Here is an 18733-nt window from a genome sequence, read left to right as displayed (position 1 = left end):
AACCATGGGCCAAGTATTGGGAGATGGGATTAATATGGGTGGCTGCCCACTGCTCAGAATGATTAGGAGGCTGTGAAAGGTGCTCTAAAAATGCATATCTTGTTGAGTCTTACAGCACTTCAGCACAGAAACACGTCTTTCAGCCGATTTATAATATGCCAGCCTTATCTTTGACCTAGTCCCATCTACCTGCATCTGCAGCATAGCCCTCCATACCCCTCCTGCCCAGGTACTGTTCCTATCCAAACTTCTCTTAAAAGTTACAATTCAACCCACATCCACCACTTAATTCTGTTGGCAGCTCGTTCTTGACTCGCACCACCCTCTGAGTAAAGAAATTCCCTCTCAGGTTCCCCTTTAGATACTTCAGTCTTTCATAACACATAGGAGCAGAATTAGGCCATTCAGCCCATCGAGTCTGCTTCTCCATTTCATCCTGGCTGATTTACTATCCCACTCAACCCCATTCTCCTGCCTTCTCCCCATGACCTTTGCTGCCCTGACTAATCAAGAATCTATCAGTCTCCACTTTAAATACACCCAGTGACTTGGCCTCCACAGCTGCCTGTGGCACAGATTCACCATCCTCTGGCTAAAGGAGTTCCTCATTTCTGTTCTAAGTCCCTCTATTCTGGGGCTGTGCCTTCTGATCCTACACTTCCCTACTATAGGAAACATCCTCGAGTATCCTCTCCACACCCACTCTATCTGCATACTTCAATAGTCAATAGGTTTCAATGAGATCCCCCCACTTATTCTTCCAAATTCTAGCAAGTACAGGCCCAGAGCCACCAAACACTCCTCAACTGTTAACCCTTTCGTTCCCCAGATCATTCTCGTGATCTTCCTCCGGTCTTGTCCAATCCGAGCTTTATGACTCAATAAGTTCATACTTTACTATAAGCACCTTTCACGAGCTTATGGTACACAAACAGGCCATTCAGCCCACGCTACACGTCCTTTCTTAGGTATGGGGCCCAAAGCCCATAGCCAGGTGCATAATTATAGGGAAGTGTACAGTTATGAACCTTAGTAGAAGGAATAAAGGGGTAGAATATTTTCTAAATGGGGAGAAAATTTAAAAATCAGAGGCGCAAAGGGACTTGGGAGTCCTCGTGCAGGATTCCCTGAAGGTTAACTTGCAGGTTGAGTCTGTGGTGAGGAAGGCAAATGCATTCATTTTGAGAGGACTAGAATATAACAGCAAGATGTGATGTCGAGGCTTTGTAAGGCATTGATCAGACCACACTTGGAGAATTGAGAGCGGTTTTGGGCCCTTTATCTTAGAAAATGTGTGCTGTTATTGGAGAGGGTCTGGAAGAGATTCATCAGAATGATTCAGGTAATTAAAGGGTTAACATATGAGGAGCATTTGATAGCTCTGGGTCTATACTTACTGGAGTTTACAAGAATGCGGGGAGGGTACTTCATTGAAACCTATCAAATATTGAAGGGCTGAGATAGAGGGGATGTGGAGAGGATGCTTCCTGTAGCAAGGGAGTCTAGGACCAGAGGGCACAGCCTCAGACTAAAGGAATGTCCCTTTAGAACAGAGATGAGAATGAGTTTCTGCAGCCAGAGGGTGGTGAATTTGTGGAATTCATTGCCACAGATGGCTGTGGAGACCATATCATTTGGTACATTTAAAGCAGAGGGTGATAGGTTCTTGTTTAGTAACAATGTCAAAGCTTATGGGGGAAGACAGGAGAAGAGGATTGATAGAGTTAATAAATCACCCATGATGGAATGGTGGAGCAGACTCAATGGGCCAAATGGCCTAATGCAGCTCCTATGCCATATGATATTAAACTGCTCACAATACTCCAAATGGGGTCAGGCCAATGCTTTATAAAGGCTGCAGTCAGCAGTAGAAAAGTTTGGTGGTACGTTGGAACTCTGAGGGGCAGTCACCTTGATGTTCTCGAACTCCTCAGCTGTCATCAGCCAGCAGGAATTTATTGAGGGAGCGCTGGGCGATGCGTGGGTCCGGGCAATGCTGGAATGTGATCCAAACACCATCGAGGTTCCTCGAAGCGCATAACCCCCAACGTCTGACCTGATCCGAACACCAACAAGTTCCTCGAAGATCATAACCCCCAACATCTGACCTGATCCGAACACCAACGAGTTCCTCGAAGATCATAACCCCCAACGTCTGACCTGATCCAAACACCATCGAGGTTCCTTGAAGCTCATAACCCCAACGTCTGAGCTGGTCCGAACACCAACGAGTTCCTCGAAGATCATAACCCCAGCGTCTGAGCTGATCCAAACACCATCGAGGCTCCTCGAAGCTCATAACCCCAGCGTCTGAGCTGGGCCGCAGCACTAATGCAAATGAAGTCCCGATGAATTCATGCGGAAGACCCCTCTCACTGCTCCTGTCCTGATGGAATGAGAATCAAATTTAATATTTGATTAATTTTATATCTAATGCAAAACATAATCATAAAAATCTATGTTAATTGAATTGAATTGACTTTATTTCTTACATCCTTCACATACAAGGAGTAAAAATCTTTATGTTATGTCTCCAACTAAATGTGCAATCATAGTAATTTATAATAATTTATAATAAATAGAACAGTCAATGTAACATAGAAATACACTCAAATCAGCGTGAGTTCATCAGTCTGATGGCCTGGTGGAAGAAACTGTCCCGGAGCCTGTTGGTCCTGGCTTTTATGCTGTGGTACCATTTCCCAGATGGTAGCTGCTGGAATAGATCGTGTTTGGGGTGACTCGGGTCCCTACTGATCATACAGGCCCTTTTTTCCCACCTGTCGTTGTAAATGTCCTGAATCATGGGAAGTTCACAAATACAGATGCGCTGGTCTGTCCACAGTGATGCAGCCAGTCAGGATGCTCTCAATTGTGCCCCTGAAGAAAGTTCTTAGGAACTGTGGAACCATACCAAACTTCCTAAAATTACAAAAATTCCAAAATTCCAAACTTTAATTAAATAATAGAAAATAGTGAGGTATAGTTCATGGGTTCATTACCCATTCAGCAATCTGACGGCAGAGAGGAAGAAACTGTTTCTGAAATGTTGAGTCTGTGTCTTCAGGCTCATGTACCTCCTTGCTGAGGGCAAATATGAGAAGAGGACATGCCCTGGGTGATTGGGTCCTTGATGATGGATGCCGCCTTTTTGAGGCATTGCCCTTTGAAGATGTCCTTGATGCTGGACAGGCTCGTGCCCATGATGGAGCTGGCTGAGTTTACAACTTTCTAAAACTTTTTCCGATCCTGTGCAGTAGCCCCCCTATACCAGATGGTGATGCAGCCAGTTAGAATGCTCTCCACAGTACATCTGTAGAAATTTGCCACTATCTTTGGCGTCGTACCAATCTCCTCAAATGCCTGATGAAGCAGACGCTCTCGACAGCGAGCAGACACATAGAGAGCTCACAAGGACAGTGAGTGATAGGGGGCAGACTTCAACATGATATATAGCCTCACACCCTCATCTCCTCCCAGAGCAAACATCTCCAGCCCTGACACTTTGCAGTAAAGATTCCTCTCAAGGTTAACAGAAATCAACAGGTTTTCTGAACACTAGGTCATAGAGCACTACAGCAGAGAAACAGGCCCCTCAGGCCATCTAGTCCACGCCAAACTGTTGTTCTGCCTAATCCACTGATCTCCACCTGGACCATAGCCCTCCATGCCTCTGCCATCCATGTCATTATCATCATCAGGTGCCGTGCCCAGTTTGAGCTTTGACTGCCATAGCCCACACACTCCTGTTTCGGGTCAAGTGGATCAATTCATTGGTATTCATTTCCAGTTCTCTGGCTGCTGTCTCCATCATCATTTGTCTTTGTCTTCCTTTTGCTTTCTTCCCTCCAATCTTTCCCATAATTACCATGCATTCTAACTCCTCTTTCCTAATAACATGTCCAATGAAGTCACATTGCCCTTTCATGATCTCATACATTATTTCTCTTTTTGTGTTTTCTCTGTTCATGACATCCTCGTTAGATATTTGTTTCATCCATGATATTCTTTGCATCCTCCTCAAAAACCACATCTCTGCTGCTACAATTCGTTTCCTCTTGTTACTAGATATTGTCCAACATTCTGATCCATATAACATAACTGGATAAACATAACATTTCAATGCTCTGAGGCAGGTTGTCATGCCTAGTTTAGTGTTGGTCAGTATACTCTTCATTCTCGTAAAGGTGTCTTTTGCCATCCCTATTCTTTTTTTGATGTCCATGTCGCACCTGCCATAGAACCATAGAACCATAGAAACTACAGCACAGAAACAGGCCTTTTGGCCCTTCTTGGCTGTGCCGAACCATTTTCTGCCTAGTCCCACTGACCTACACACGGACCATATCCCTCCATACACCTCCCATCCATGTATCTGTCCAATTTATTCTTAAATGTTAAAAAAGAACCCGCATTTACCACCTCGTCTGGCAGCTCATTCCATACTCCCACCACTCTGTGTGTGAAGAAGCCCCCCCACTAATGTTCCCTTTAAACTTTTCCCCCCTCACCCTTAACCCATGTCCTCTGGTTTTTTTCTCCCCTTGCCTCAGTGGAAAAAGCCTGCTTGCATTCACTCTATCTATACCCATCATAATTTTATATACTTCTATCAAATCTCCCCTCATTCTTCTACGCTCCAGGGAATAAAGTCCTAACCTATTCAACCTTTCTCTGTAACTGAGTTTCTCAAGTCCCAGCAACATCCTTGTAAACCTTCTCTGCACTCTTTCAACCTTATTAATATCCTTCCTGTAATTTGGTGACCAAAACTGAACACAATACTCCAGATTTGGCCTCACCAATGCCTTATACAACCCCATCATAACATTCCAGCTCTTATACTCAATACTTTGATTAATAAAGGCCAATGTACCAAAAGCTCTCTTTACGACACTATCTACCTGTGACGCCACTTTTAGGGAATTTTGTATCTGTATTCCCAGATCCCTCTGTTCCACTGCACTCCTCAGTGCCTTATCATTAACCCTGTATGTTCTACGTTGGTTTGTCCTTCCAACGTGCAATACCTCACACTTGTCTGTATTAAGCTCCATCTGCCATTTTTCAGCCCATTTTTCCAGCTGGTCCAAGTCCCTCTGCAGGCTCTGAAAACCTTCCTCACTGTCTACTACACCTCCAATCTTTGTATCATCAGCAAATTTGCTGATCCAATTTACCACATTATCATCCAGATCATTGATATAGATGACAAATAACAATGGACCCAGCACTGATCCCTGTGGCACACCACTAGTCACAGGCCTCCACTCAGAGAAGCAATTCTCTACTACCACTCTTTGGCTTCTTCCATCGAGCCAATGTCTGATCCAATTTACCACCTCTCCATGTATACCTAGCGACTGAATTTTCCTAACTAACCTCCCATGCGGGACCTTGTCAAAGGCCTTACTGAAGTCCATGTAGACAATATCCACTGCCTTCCCTTCATCCACTTTCCTGGTAACCTCCTCGAAAAACTCCAATAGATTGGTCAAACATGACCTGCCACGCACAAAGCCATGTTGACTCTCCCTAATAAGTCCCTGTCTATCCAAATGCTTGTAGATTCTGTCTCTTAGTACTCCCTCCAATAACTTACCTACTACCGACATTAAACTTACTGGCCTATAATTTCCCGGATTACTTTTCGATCCTTTTTTAAACAACGGAACAACATGAGCCACTCTCCAATCTTCCGGCACCTCACCTGTAGACAGCGACATTTTAAATATTTCTGCCAGGGCCCCGGCAATTTCAACACCAGTCTCCTTCAAGGTCTGAGGGAACACCCTGTCAGGTCCCGGGGATTTATCCACTTTAATTTTCCTCAAGACAGCAAGGACCTCCTCCTTTTCGATCTGTACAGTTTCCATGATCTCACTACTTGTTTCCCTTAATTCCATAGACTTCATGCCAGTTTCCTTAGTAAATACAGACGCAAAAAAACCTATTTAAGATCTCCCCCATTTCCTTTGGTTCCGCACATAGCCGACCACTCTGATCTTCAAGAGGACCAATTTTATCCCTTACAATCCTTTTGCTCTTAATATACCTGTAAAAGCTCTTTGGATTATCCTTCACTTTGACTGCCAAGGCAACCTCATGTCTTCTTTTAGCCCTCCTGATTTCTTTCTTAAGTATTTTCTTGCACTTCTTATACTCCTCAAGCACCTTATTTACTCCCTGCTTCCTATACATGTCATACAACTCCCTCTTCTTCTTTATCAGAGTTGCAATATCCCTTGAGAACCAAGGTTCCTTATTCCTGTTCACTTTGCCTTTAATCCTGACAGAAACATACAAATTCTGCACTCTCAAAATTTCCCCTTTGAAGGCTTCCCACCTACCAATCACATCCTTGCCAGAGAACAACCTGTCCCAATCCACGCTTTTTTGATCCTTTCTCATTTCTTCAAATTTGGCCTTCTTCCAGTTAAGAACCTCACCCCTAGGACCAGATCTATCCTTGTCCATGATCAAGTTGAAACGAATGGTGTTATGATCACTGGAACCAAAGTGCTCCCCTACATAGACTTCTGTCACTTGTCCTAACTCGTTTCCTAACAGGAGATCCAATATTGCATCCCCTCTAGTTGGTCCCTCTATGTATTGCTTTAGAAAACTTTCCTGAACACATTTTACAAACTCTAAACCATCTAGACCCCTAACAGTATGGGAGTCCCAATCAATATATGGAAAATTAAAATCCCCTACCACCACAACTTTATGTTTCCTGCAGTTGCCTGCTATCTCTCTGCAGATTTGCTCTTCCAATTCTCGTTGACTATTGGGTGGTCTGTAATACAATCCCATTAATGTGGCCATACCTTTCCTGTTTCTCAGCTCCACCCATAAGGACTCAGTAGACAAGCCCTCTAATCTGTCCTGCCTGAGCACTGCTGTAATATTTTCCTTAACAAGCAATGCTACTCCCCCTTTCATTCCTCTGCCTCGATCACATCTGAAACATTGGAACCCTGGAATATTAAGCTGCCAGTCCTGCCCCTCCTGTAGCCAAGTTTCACTAATTGCCATAACGTCATAATTCCACGTGTCAATCCAACTCATCCGCCTTCCCCGCAATACTCCTAGCATTGAAATATATACACCTCAGAAGATTTTTACCACCACTCACAACCTTTCTATCAGCGGATTTGCTTAAACTTTCAATATCATTTATTTTCACCCCAGCCCCACTGTCAGCTCTGGCACTCTGGTTCCCATCCCCCTGCAAATCTAGTTTAAAGCCTCCCCAATAGCATTAACAAACCTCCCTGAAAGGATATTGGTCCCCCTGTAGTTCAAGTGTACCCCGTCTCTCTTGTGCAGGTCCCACCTGCCCCAGAAGAGGTCCCAATGGTCCTGAAATCTGAAACCCTGCCCCCTACACCAGTTCCTCAGCCATTTGTTCCTCCTCCAGAGCATCTTATTCTTACCCTCACTGGCACCTAGCACAGGTAGCAATCCTGAGATTACCACCCTTGAGGTCCTGCTTTTCAACTTCCTACCAAGCTCTCTATACTCACTGTCTAGGACCGCTTCACTCTTCCTTGCTATGTCATTGGTACCGATGTGCACCACGACATCTGGCTGGTCACCCTCCCACTTCAGAATGTCATGCAAACGATCAGAGACATCCTTGACCCTAGCACCTGGGAGGCAACAAACCATCCTGGATTCTCTGTCACGACCACAGAACCTTCTATCTGCACCTCTATCGAGTCCCCTATCACTACCGCTCTCCTCTTTTCCCCCCTCCCTTCTGCACTGCAGAGCCAGACTCAGTGCCAGAGATCCAGCTACTGCAGCTTGTCCCAGGTAAGTCATCCCCCGCCAACAGTATCCAATGCGGTATACTTGTTGTTGAGGGGAATGGCCACAGGGGATCCTGCTCTGCCTGCCCTTTCCCCTTCCCTCGCCTGACAGTGACCCAATTTCCTGTCCTCTGCTCCTTTGGCGTAACTACCTCCCTGTGGCTATGATCTATAATCTCCTCATTCTCATCTGATGTCACCCAGCTTCCTAAGTAGCAAAAGTTCTGTACTTGTTTTATGTCTTCCCCGTTTATTCTCAGCCTGCAGATAGGATTCTCCTTCTTTTTGGATATCACCATACATTCTGTCTTTTTGCAATTGATAGATAGACCCATTTTTGCACTTCCTTCAACAATTATATCAATTAAGTTTTGTAGTTCTTCCTCCGTACTTGCAATTAACACAGTGTCATCTGCATATCTGAAATTATTGATGTTTTCACTGCCAACTTTGATTCCCAAAATGTCTCTTATTTTTTGTAATATTGTTTCACTGAACACATTAATCAAATCAGGGGACAAAACACACCCTTGTCTAACGCCTCTCTCGATTTTTGTAAACTGACTCACTTCTCCATCTATTCCTACAGCGGAAGTTTGTTCCCAGCACAGATTTCTGATTAGGCAGAGGTCTTTCGAATCTAGATCTAGTTTCCTGTAATATTTCAAATAACTTATTGTGTTTCACTTTATCAAATGCTTTTGTGTAGTCGATAAAACAGACAAATCTTTTTGCACTTGAACAGCTCATCCATGTACTTATCCAAAATTCGCCTTGTAGAGTGGAATGCGTTATTTTTTGTCAAATCAAATCAACGAGGGTTCTGCTGGGGAGAGCACCCCTTTGTGCTGCTTGAGGTGTTTAATCCGTGTCCTTTAATACATATCTCTGTCAATTGTGTGAAAATTAATAAAACTGTGTGCTAAACCATCCTGGAGTCAGATGGAGTCATTAACATTATTTGGAAGATTACCATCATGGTTCTGTCCCGTACTCTCACACAGTCCTGTGTCATAATCTCTCTCTCTCACACCGCTATGTGCTGTACTCTCATCCTGGAGTCAGATCGAGTCATTAACAACATCAGATCGAAGATTACCATCAGGGTTCTGTCCTGTACTCTCACACCTGACAGCAGCTGCCGTGGGCCTAAGGCCACCGTTGAGACAGGGATGCAGAACTCTGATTACTTTTCAGTGAAGTGTGACAGGGTGCAGCACTCTCAGGCATGTGTTACCCCGGTCTCCTCACCTTCGTCTGGAAGCCTGCGAGAAGCCAGCACTTTTATTTAGTTACTTTTGCTCATTTAGAGGTACAGCATGGAACAGGCCCTCTGGCCCAATGAGCCCAGTAACCCATCTATTTAACCGTAGCCTAATCACAGGACAATTTACAATGACCAGTTACCATACTGACTGGTTCACCTTTGGGATGTGGAAGGAAACCAGGGCACCCGGAGGAAACCCACGCATTCATGGGGAGAACATACAGACTCTCTCCAAGCAGAGCTGGAATTGAACTCTGATCTCCGGAATGCCCGGAGCTGCAATAGTACCATGCTAACGGCGACACGACTGTGGTGTCCAAGGGCACCCAGGCGATGTTGCGAGCTAGTAGGTATGTGGATCCACCAGAAATGGGACAGTATTTGATCCAATCTTTGGGAACGTATCTGGGCAGGGGAAGGGAGTGAGAGAATGTTATCACGAAATTTTGAAGTTTTCAAGTGGTTGCACTGCACTTGGAATATTGTGTCCATTTCTGGCTGCCTCATCGGAAGGATGTGGGAGCTTAGAGAGATTTACCAGGACCTGCCTGGATTAGATAGCATGTTTTAAGAGGATAGCTTTTCTCTTTGGGGTGAAGGAGGATAGAGGTGGCTTTGTTAGAGGTGGACAAGATGATAGAAGCACAGATCGAGTGGACAGGCAGAGACTTTTTCCCAGGGGGAAATGGATAAGACAAGAGGGGATAAACTTAAGGTGATTGGAGGAATGTCAGAGGAAAGTGTTTTTTAAAACACGGAGCGGTGGATGTGGTGAACACTTTTCCAGGGGTGGTGATAGAGACAGATACATCAGGGACATTTAAGAAATTCTTAGACAAGCACATGGATGATAGAAAAATGGACGGCTAATGGGAGGGAAGAGTTAGATTGATCTTTGACTAGGTTAAGAAGTCCAACTAAGTGGGCCTTCGGTGGGGGGTTGGGTCTATCATCTCACCAACTGGAGGGACATTAGAAAGGAGCTGGTCAAATTCACATAATGTGGAGTGCCAAGCTGCCTGCACAGAATGGTGTTAGGTCACATTACTAAATCTGATACACACTGCAAGTTCACAGATGCGCAGGGTTATCTTTAGTAACTCTAAACCAGTCGTGGTGAAGAAGTCACAACTGTATGGAAACAGACCACTTAACTTCCTTCCCATCAAATGTGCACGACACTGGGCGTCAGCTGTAGCAGAGCATAGAGAGTCCCAAGTGAGGTGGGGATGTGGCTTGGCTTCCTGCTCACCAGAGGGGACTGCTGGAGTCCGACACTGGTGTGCGGTTTGGTGTAGCTTCCTGTCACAATACAGTATACAAAAACTACAGCGAACCGTCAGTCATTGGCAGCAGTCTACCATCACAGCATGACTTGTATGCATCCAGGATAAAGCATCTGGCAGGAAAAATGATTGTGGACACGACCCACCCTGAAAACTGCCTTTTCCAAAAGCTCCCTTCTGGAAAGTGCTGAAGGGCTATGAAAACAAAAACTTCTCACCATCTTAAAACTGGCAGTTAATCTGATCACACATTCTAGTTAGTCCTCAACACCACCTCCCCTATTTATAACATCCATCAAACCACTTTTACAATACTGGATACATCGTAAATACAATCTGATATTTCTGTTTATATATATTTTATTCCATATCCATGTGGTAACATCTACATTTATTTTTATGTAATTCTATATAATTGTTGAAAGTTGTATTTTTGTCTCATGCCATGTCCTGACCAACTCCCACAGCAGGTCCTAAAAGCCCCTCCACTCCATCACTCCCCTACTCCACCATACCCTCAGTCCCCTCCACTCCATCACTCCTCTACTCCATCACACCCATACTCCATCATACCCTCACTCACCTCCACTCCATCACTCCCCTACTCCACCATACCCTCAGTCCCCTCCACTCCATCACTCCCCTACTCCACCATACCCTCAGTCCCCTCCACTCCATCACTCCCCTACTCCATCACACCCATACTCCATCATACCCTCACTCACCTCCACTCCATCACTCCCCTACTCCACCATACCCTCAGTCCCCTCCACTCCATCACTCCTCTACTCCATCACACCCATACTCCATCATACCCTCACTCACCTCCACTCCATCACTCCCCTACTCCACCATACCCTCAGTCCCCTCCACTCCATCACTCCCCTACTCCACCATACCCTCAGTCCCCTCCACTCCATCACTCCCCTACTCCATCACACCCATACTCCATCATACCCTCACTCACCTCCACTCCATCACTCCCCTACTCCACCATACCCTCAGTCCCCTGCACTCCATCACTCCCCTACTCCACCATACCCTCAGTCCCCTCCACTCCATCACTCCCCTACTCCACCATACCCTCAGTCCCCTCCACTCCATCACTCCCCTACTCCACCATACCCTCAGTCCCCTCCACTCCATCACTCCCCTACTCCACCATACCCTCAGTCCCCTCCACTCCATCACTCCATCACACCCATACTCCATCATACCCTCACTCACCTCCACTCCATCACTCCCCTACTCCACCATACCCTCAGTCCCCTCCACTCCATCACTCCCCTACTCCACCATACCCTCAGTCCCCTGCACTCCATCACTCCCCTACTCCACCATACCCTCAGTCCCCTCCACTCCATCACTCCCCAACTCCACCATACCCACAGTCCCCTCCACTCCATCACTCCATCACACCCATACTCCATCATACCCTCACTCACCTCCACTCCATCACTCCCCTACTCCACCATACCCTCAGTCCCCTCCACTCCATCACTCCCCTACTCCACCATACCCTCAGTCCCCTCCACTCCATCACTCCCCTACTCCACCATACCCTCAGTCCCCTCCACTCCATCACTCCTCCACTCACCTCCACTCCATCACTCCCCTACTCCACCACACCCTCAGTCCCCTCCACTCCATCACTCCATCACACCCATATTCCATCATACCCTCACTCACCTCCACTCCATCACTCCCCTACTCCACCATACCCTCAGTCCCCTCCACTCCATCACTCCATCACACCCATACTCCATCATACCCTCACTCACCTCCACTCCATCACTCCCCTACTCCACCATACCCTCAGTCCCCTCCACTCCATCACTCCCCTACTCCACCATACCCTCAGTCCCCTCCACTCCATCACTCCCCTACTCCACCATATCCTCAGTCCCCTCCACTCCATCACTCCTCCACTCACCTCCACTCCATCACTCCCCTACTCCACCACACCCTCAGTCCCCTCCACTCCATCACTCCATCACACCCATATTCCATCATACCCTCACTCACCTCCACTCCATCACTCCCCTACTCCACCATACCCTCAGTCCCCTCCACTCCATCACTCCATCACACCCATACTCCATCATACCCTCACTCACCTCCACTCCATCACTCCCCTACTCCACCATACCCTCAGTCCCCTCCACTCCATCACTCCTCCACTCCATCACACCCATACTCCATCATACCCTCGCTCACCTCCACTCCATCACACCCTCACTCCATCACTCCTCCACTCCCCTCCACTCCATCACTCCTCCACTCTCCTCCAATCCATCACACCCATACTCCATCATACCCTCACTCACCTCCACTCCAGCACTCTCCTACTCCACCATACCCTCACTCCCCTCCATTCCATCATTCCTCCACTCTCCTCCACTCCATCACACCCTCACTCCATCATTCCTCCACTCCCCTCCACTCCATCACTCCTCCACTCCCCTCCACTCCATCATACCCTCGCTTCCCTCCACTTCATCACACCCTCAGTCCCCTCCACTCCATTACTCATCCACTCCCCTCCACTCCATCATACCCTCGCTCCCCTCCACTTCATCACACCCTCAGTCCCCTCCACTCCATCACTCCTCCACTCCATCATACCCTCGCTCCCCTCCACTTCATCACACCCTCAGTCCCCTCCACTCCATCACTCCTCCACTCTCCTCCACTCCATCACACCCATACTCCATCATACCCTCACTCACCTCCACTCCATCACATCCTCACTCCCCTCCACTCCATCACACCCTCACTCCATCACTCCTCCACTCCCCTCCACTCCATCATACCCTCGCTTCCCTCCACTCCATCACACCCTCACTCCATCACTCCTCTACTCCCTCCACTCCATCATACCCTCGCTCACCTCCACTCCATCACACCCTCACTCCATCACTCCTCCACTCCCCTCCACTCCATCACTCCTCCACTCTCCTCCACTCCATCACACCCATACTCCATCATACCCTCAGTCCCCTCCACTCCATCACTCCTCTACTCCCTTCCACTCCATCATACCCTTGCTCACCTCCACTCCTTCACACCCTCACTCCCCTCCACTCCATCACACCCTCACTCCATCACTCCTCCACTCCCCTCCACTCCATCCATCACTCCTCCACTCCTCACACCTCCACTCCCCTTCAATCCATCACACCTCCACTCCCCTCCAGTCCCTCACACCTCCACTCCATCACTCCACCACTCCACTCCCCTCCACTCCATCACACCGCCACTCTCCTCTCCACTCTCCTCGCGCTCCGCCTGAGAAGTGAGACAGTGAAGCTGAGCCAGGAGCCCAGGGACTGCTGGTCACAGTCACAGTGCCAATTCAGCCACGAGGTGAGTCAAGCCGGCCCTGGACCCAGTGACTGCAGGTTACAACCACAGAGGGTTAACTCAGTCTTAATGAAGGTGACCATGCAGGGGTCTCCAGTTTGCACTGCCCAGTCAGTGAAAAGGTTCTCCTGCAGATCCCCCAGATCAGAGTCACACAGCATTGACACTGGGCCTTCAGCCCTACTGATCCCTTGCCCATCCACGCCAGACACCCGAGCCTGCAGATGCTGGAACCTGGAGCAATAAACAATCTGCTGGAGGAACTCGGTGGGTTGAGCAGCATCTGTCGGAGAGCAGGGACTGTTGACATTTCAGGCCAGAACCCTGAATCAGGACTTCAGTTGGGTTTCTCCAGCAGACTGATTGCTTACTATAAGACCATAAGACAGAGGAGGAGAATGAGTCCACTCTGCCAATCCATCCTGGCTGATATATTAACCCTGACTAATCAAGAACCTATTGACATCTGCTATAAATATACCCCTTCTCCGTGGATTGTCACCTTGTCGTGGTGGAGAAGCTTGTGTGGTCCTGTGATCCCGAGAGCAATGTCGTCTGGAGCTATGCTCCTGGTAGGGTCACCCATGGCGGTAAGGTCGAGGGTGAGGTCCCTGACAAAGAACAATCCAACCAAGACCTCAACGGTGGAACAGGTGGACGAAGTTACTTCGAACTCAATGGCTGTGAAGGCGGATGAAGGCTGCAACAAATCCATCAGCTCCAATCGTCGTGGTTTCCATGCCATTGGAATCAGTTGATTGATTTGTGAAATATCGTGTGCCTCTTGGAGTGCAACATCAAGTACACGTTAAACAAATTCACGCACAGGTGTCTTCGCTCTGTGGGCCACTTCTTCAAGTCTTTCTGCGATCGTGGGAGGGCGACGGGAGCAGGCAATGTGATGACTGGAAGCTCCTCGTCAAGAACCGGCACAAAGGCGGTGAATTCTTCATTCAGTCGCTCAACTTTTGGACAGAAGCAGGAAAGTTGTTCGGTAGCAGTATTCACATCTGAGCAGCCCTATTTAGGATCCACTCTGCTCACCCTGAACTGGGAAGGGGCTAGAAAAGCTGCCCTTCAAATAGTCTACTTCACCCCGCCCTGTCTGGAAAGCCGCGTCCAGAGGGATCATCATCATGCGGTCAAAAACATCGAGAAGTGAAACTGTGAAATTTGGAACCTGAAATAAAGGAACTCTGATGGATAACCCAAACTTAGACCGACCAGAGAGGAGAACTGCCTTTGTTGCCCAGGAACTCCAAAAATTCAACTTTGACATTGTTGCTCTGAGACCCGCAGAGCTGGAGAAGGGCAACTGAAGGAAGAGCAAGGCTGCAGTCCAGAAGAGCACCTGAAACCTGAAAAAACAATGGTGGAGGAAGAAAGCTCAGGAAATCCAACAACTAGCAGACGCCAATGACACTCGAGGCTTTTTCAACACAAATAAAACTACTTTTGGCCCATCCACGCACGGTCAAGCCCCTCTCAAAAGCAGAGGTGGTTCAACCATCCTGAAGATCAATGCTGACATCAATTCTAGATGGAGGGAGCACTTTGAAGATCTTCTAAATCAAACCGTCTCATTTGACAGGAATGTGATTAACAACATTCCAAAACAGCCCGTTGACGACTCCCTAAGCAAAATACCAACACTTGAAGAAGTCAAGGAAGCCATCAAAACCTTGAAAAACAACAAGGCCGTTGGACTCGATGGAATACCAGTCGAGGTCTACAAAATTGGAGGTAACCCGCTTCATTATCAACTGCATCAAGATCTGGATAAATGAAGATGTACCAGCAGACTTTAAAGACTCAGCAATCGTTACCATCTACAAAAGGAAAGGCAATCGATCCGAATGCGAAAACTATCGTGGAATTTCCCTGTTAACAACAGCAGGAAAGATCTTGACCCGCATCATGAACAACCACCTCAAGCCTTTAGCCGAGAAGATCCTTCTGGAGACACGAGCTGGTTTTAGACCATCACGTGGAGCAATCAACATGACCCTCACAATGCGACAACTACAAGAAAAATGTCGTGAACAACTTCAACCTTTGTACATGGCATTCATCAACCTCACCAAAGCCTTTGACTCGGGATCAAGGGAACTCCTATGGGATGTCCTATCCACCTATGGATGCCCTGAAAAGTACATTCGAATCCTGAGACTCCTCCACGATGGCATGCTTGCCACAGTCATGGTCAGCAACAGTAACTGTGAGCCTTTTCAAGTTAGATCAGGAGTAAAACAGAGAAGCGTGATTGCCCCAACTTTGTTCACCATCTTCATTGTGACAATCATCCACATTATCAAGGACTTCCTACTCCCAGGAATCGAAATTGTCTACAGAACAGATGGCAAACTTTTCAATCTTGCCTGTCTCAAGTCCAAAATGAAGACATCCACGAGTTCCCTCATCGAGTTCCAATACGAAGATGACAACAGTGTTGCAGCTCTCTCAGAAAACCACCTACAACAGATCCTGACTGCCTTCAACCGTGCATACACGAAACTTGGACCTACTTCAGTATTCGATAGGTTTCAATGAGCTCCCCCTCATTCTTCTAAACTCCCACAAGTACAGGCCCAGAGCCACCAAACGCTCTTGATACATTAACCCTTTCATTCCCAGTATCATTCTTGTGTCCCTCCTCCAGAACCTCTCCAATGCCAGCACGTCATTTCTTAGATAAGTGCCCAAAACTGCTCACAATATTCCAAGTGTGGTCTGACCAATTCCTTATAAGGCCTCAGTATTACATCCTTTCTTTTATATTCTAGTCTTCTCAAAATGAATGCTAACGTTGCATTTGCCTTCCTTACCCCCGACTTAACCTGCAAATGAACCTTCACAGAATCCTGCACCTGAACTTCCAAGTCCCTTTGCATGTCTGGTTTTGGATTTTCTCCCCATTTCAAAAACAGTCCACATCTTTATTCTTCTACCAAAGTGCACGACCACACATTTCCTGACACCGCATTCCATCTGCCCCTTCGTAGCCTCTTCTCCTAATACAAAGTCCTCTTGCAGATTTCCTACTTCCTCAACACTACTCCCCATTCCCCTAGCAGTGTGCCTGACGTTGTAGTGTGTGAAGGGAGAGAAGTGAGTGCAGTTACTGTTACAAGTGAGAAGGTGCTCAAAAAGCTGACTGACCTAAAGGTGCATAAGTCACCAGAGGAACTGCACCCTGGGGTAATAGAAATAAATGTGCAGACTATTTTCTAAATGAGAAGAAAATCCAAAACTCTGAGATGTAAAGGGACTTGGGAGTCCTTGTGCAGTGCACCCTAAAGGTTGAGTCGGTGGTGAGGAAGGCAAATGCCATGTTAGCATTCATTTCGAGAGGTCTAGAATACAAGAGCAGGGATGTGATGCTGAGGCTTTATAAGGCACTGGTGAGGCCTCACCTTGAGTATTGTGAACAGTTTTGGGCCCCTCATCTTAGAAGAGATGTGCTGGCATTGGAGAGGGTCCAGAGGCAGTTCACAAGGATGATTCCAGGAATGAAAGGGTTTTCATACGAGGAACGTTTGATGGCTCTGGGTCTGTACTCACTGGAATTCAGAAGGATGAGGGGGGATCTCATTGAAACCTTTCGAATGTTGAAAGGCCTAGACTGAGTAGATGTGGAAAGGATGTTTCCCATGGTGGGGGAGTCTAGGACAAGAGGTCACCACCTCAGGATAGAGACATTTTTAATCTCTCCCTCTCCCAGTGTAGAGTGTCCTCCTGCTTTGAAATATCCACCATTGTCCCTGTACCTAAAAAACCAAGGTAACAAGTCTGAACGACTGGCACCTCAATAATAAGCAAATGCTTTGAGAGTCTGGTCAAGGGCTACTTCTGCAACACACTACCACCCACACTGAACCCCCTACAATTGGCCTACCGACACATCCGATTGACAGATGACACAATAGCCACAGCTCTACACACCGTCCTTACACATCTGGAAAAGAAGGATGCTTATGTGAGAATGCTGTTCTTAGACTACGTTCAGCATTCAACACCATAATTCCCTCCAGGCTCGACAAGAAGCTCAGAGACCTCGGCCTTCACCCTGCCTTGTGTAGCTGGATCCTGGACTTCCTGTCAGATCATCGGCAGGTGGTAAGAGTGGGCTCCCTCACCTCTGACCCTCAACACAGGTGCCCCTCAGGGCTGTGTACTAAGTCCCCTCCTTTACTCACTGTATACCCACGACTGTGTCGCTACCCACAGCTCCAATCTATATTTAAATTTGCTGATGACACTACACTGATTGGCCTAATCTCAAATAATAATGAAGCAGCCTACAGGGAAGTCATCACCCTGACACAGTAGTGACAAGAAAACAACCTCTCCCTCAATGTCACAAAAACAAAGGAGCTGGTTGTGGATTACAGGAGGAATGGAGATAGGCTAACTGCCATAGACATCAATGGATCTGGGGTTGAGAGGGTGAACAGCTTTAAGTTCCTCAGCATAAACATCACCGAGGATCTCACATGGTCTGTACATACCAGCTGTGTGTACAACAGCGTCTTTCACCTCAGATGGTTGAAGAAATATGGTATGGGTACCCAAATCCTTGGAACTTTCTACAGGGGCACAGTTGAGAGCATCCTGACTGGCTGCTTCACTGCCTGCTATGGGAACTGTACTTCCCTCAATCGCAGGACTCTGCAGAGAGTGGTGCGGACAGCCCAGTGCCTCTGTAGGTGGGACCTTCCCACTATTCAGGACATTTACAAAGGCAGGTGTGTAAAAAGGGCCCAAAGAATCATGAGGACCTGAGTCACACCAACCACAAACTGTTCCAGCTGCTACAATCCGGGAAACAGTACCACAGCATAAAAGCCAGGACCAACAGGCTCTGGAACAGCTTCTTCCATCAGGCCATCAGACTGATTAATTCATGATGATACAATTGCATTTCTATGTTATATTGACTGTCCTGTTGCACATAATATTTATTATAAATTACTATATTTACACATATACACATTTATACA

The 18733-nt window shown here is 47.1% G+C and overlaps 1 protein-coding gene across 1 annotated transcript in view; it reads left to right on the top strand.

The window, feature by feature from the left end:
* Window positions 1–2041, top strand: part of si:ch211-245j22.3 (uncharacterized protein LOC563798 homolog) — a 32855-nt gene extending 30814 nt beyond the window's left edge. The window contains exon 5 of the mRNA XM_063059509.1: window positions 1935–2041. Within this exon, the coding sequence (XP_062915579.1) occupies window positions 1935–2041 (107 nt within the window). The remainder of the gene's footprint in view (window positions 1–1934) is intronic.
* Window positions 2042–18733: the final 16692 nt, after the last annotated feature.

The sequence above is a fragment of the Mobula hypostoma genome, chromosome 9, assembly GCF_963921235.1.
Source record: "Mobula hypostoma chromosome 9, sMobHyp1.1, whole genome shotgun sequence".
NCBI lineage: Eukaryota > Metazoa > Chordata > Chondrichthyes > Myliobatiformes > Myliobatidae > Mobula > Mobula hypostoma.
This window is presented reverse-complemented; position numbering and strand designations above follow the sequence as displayed.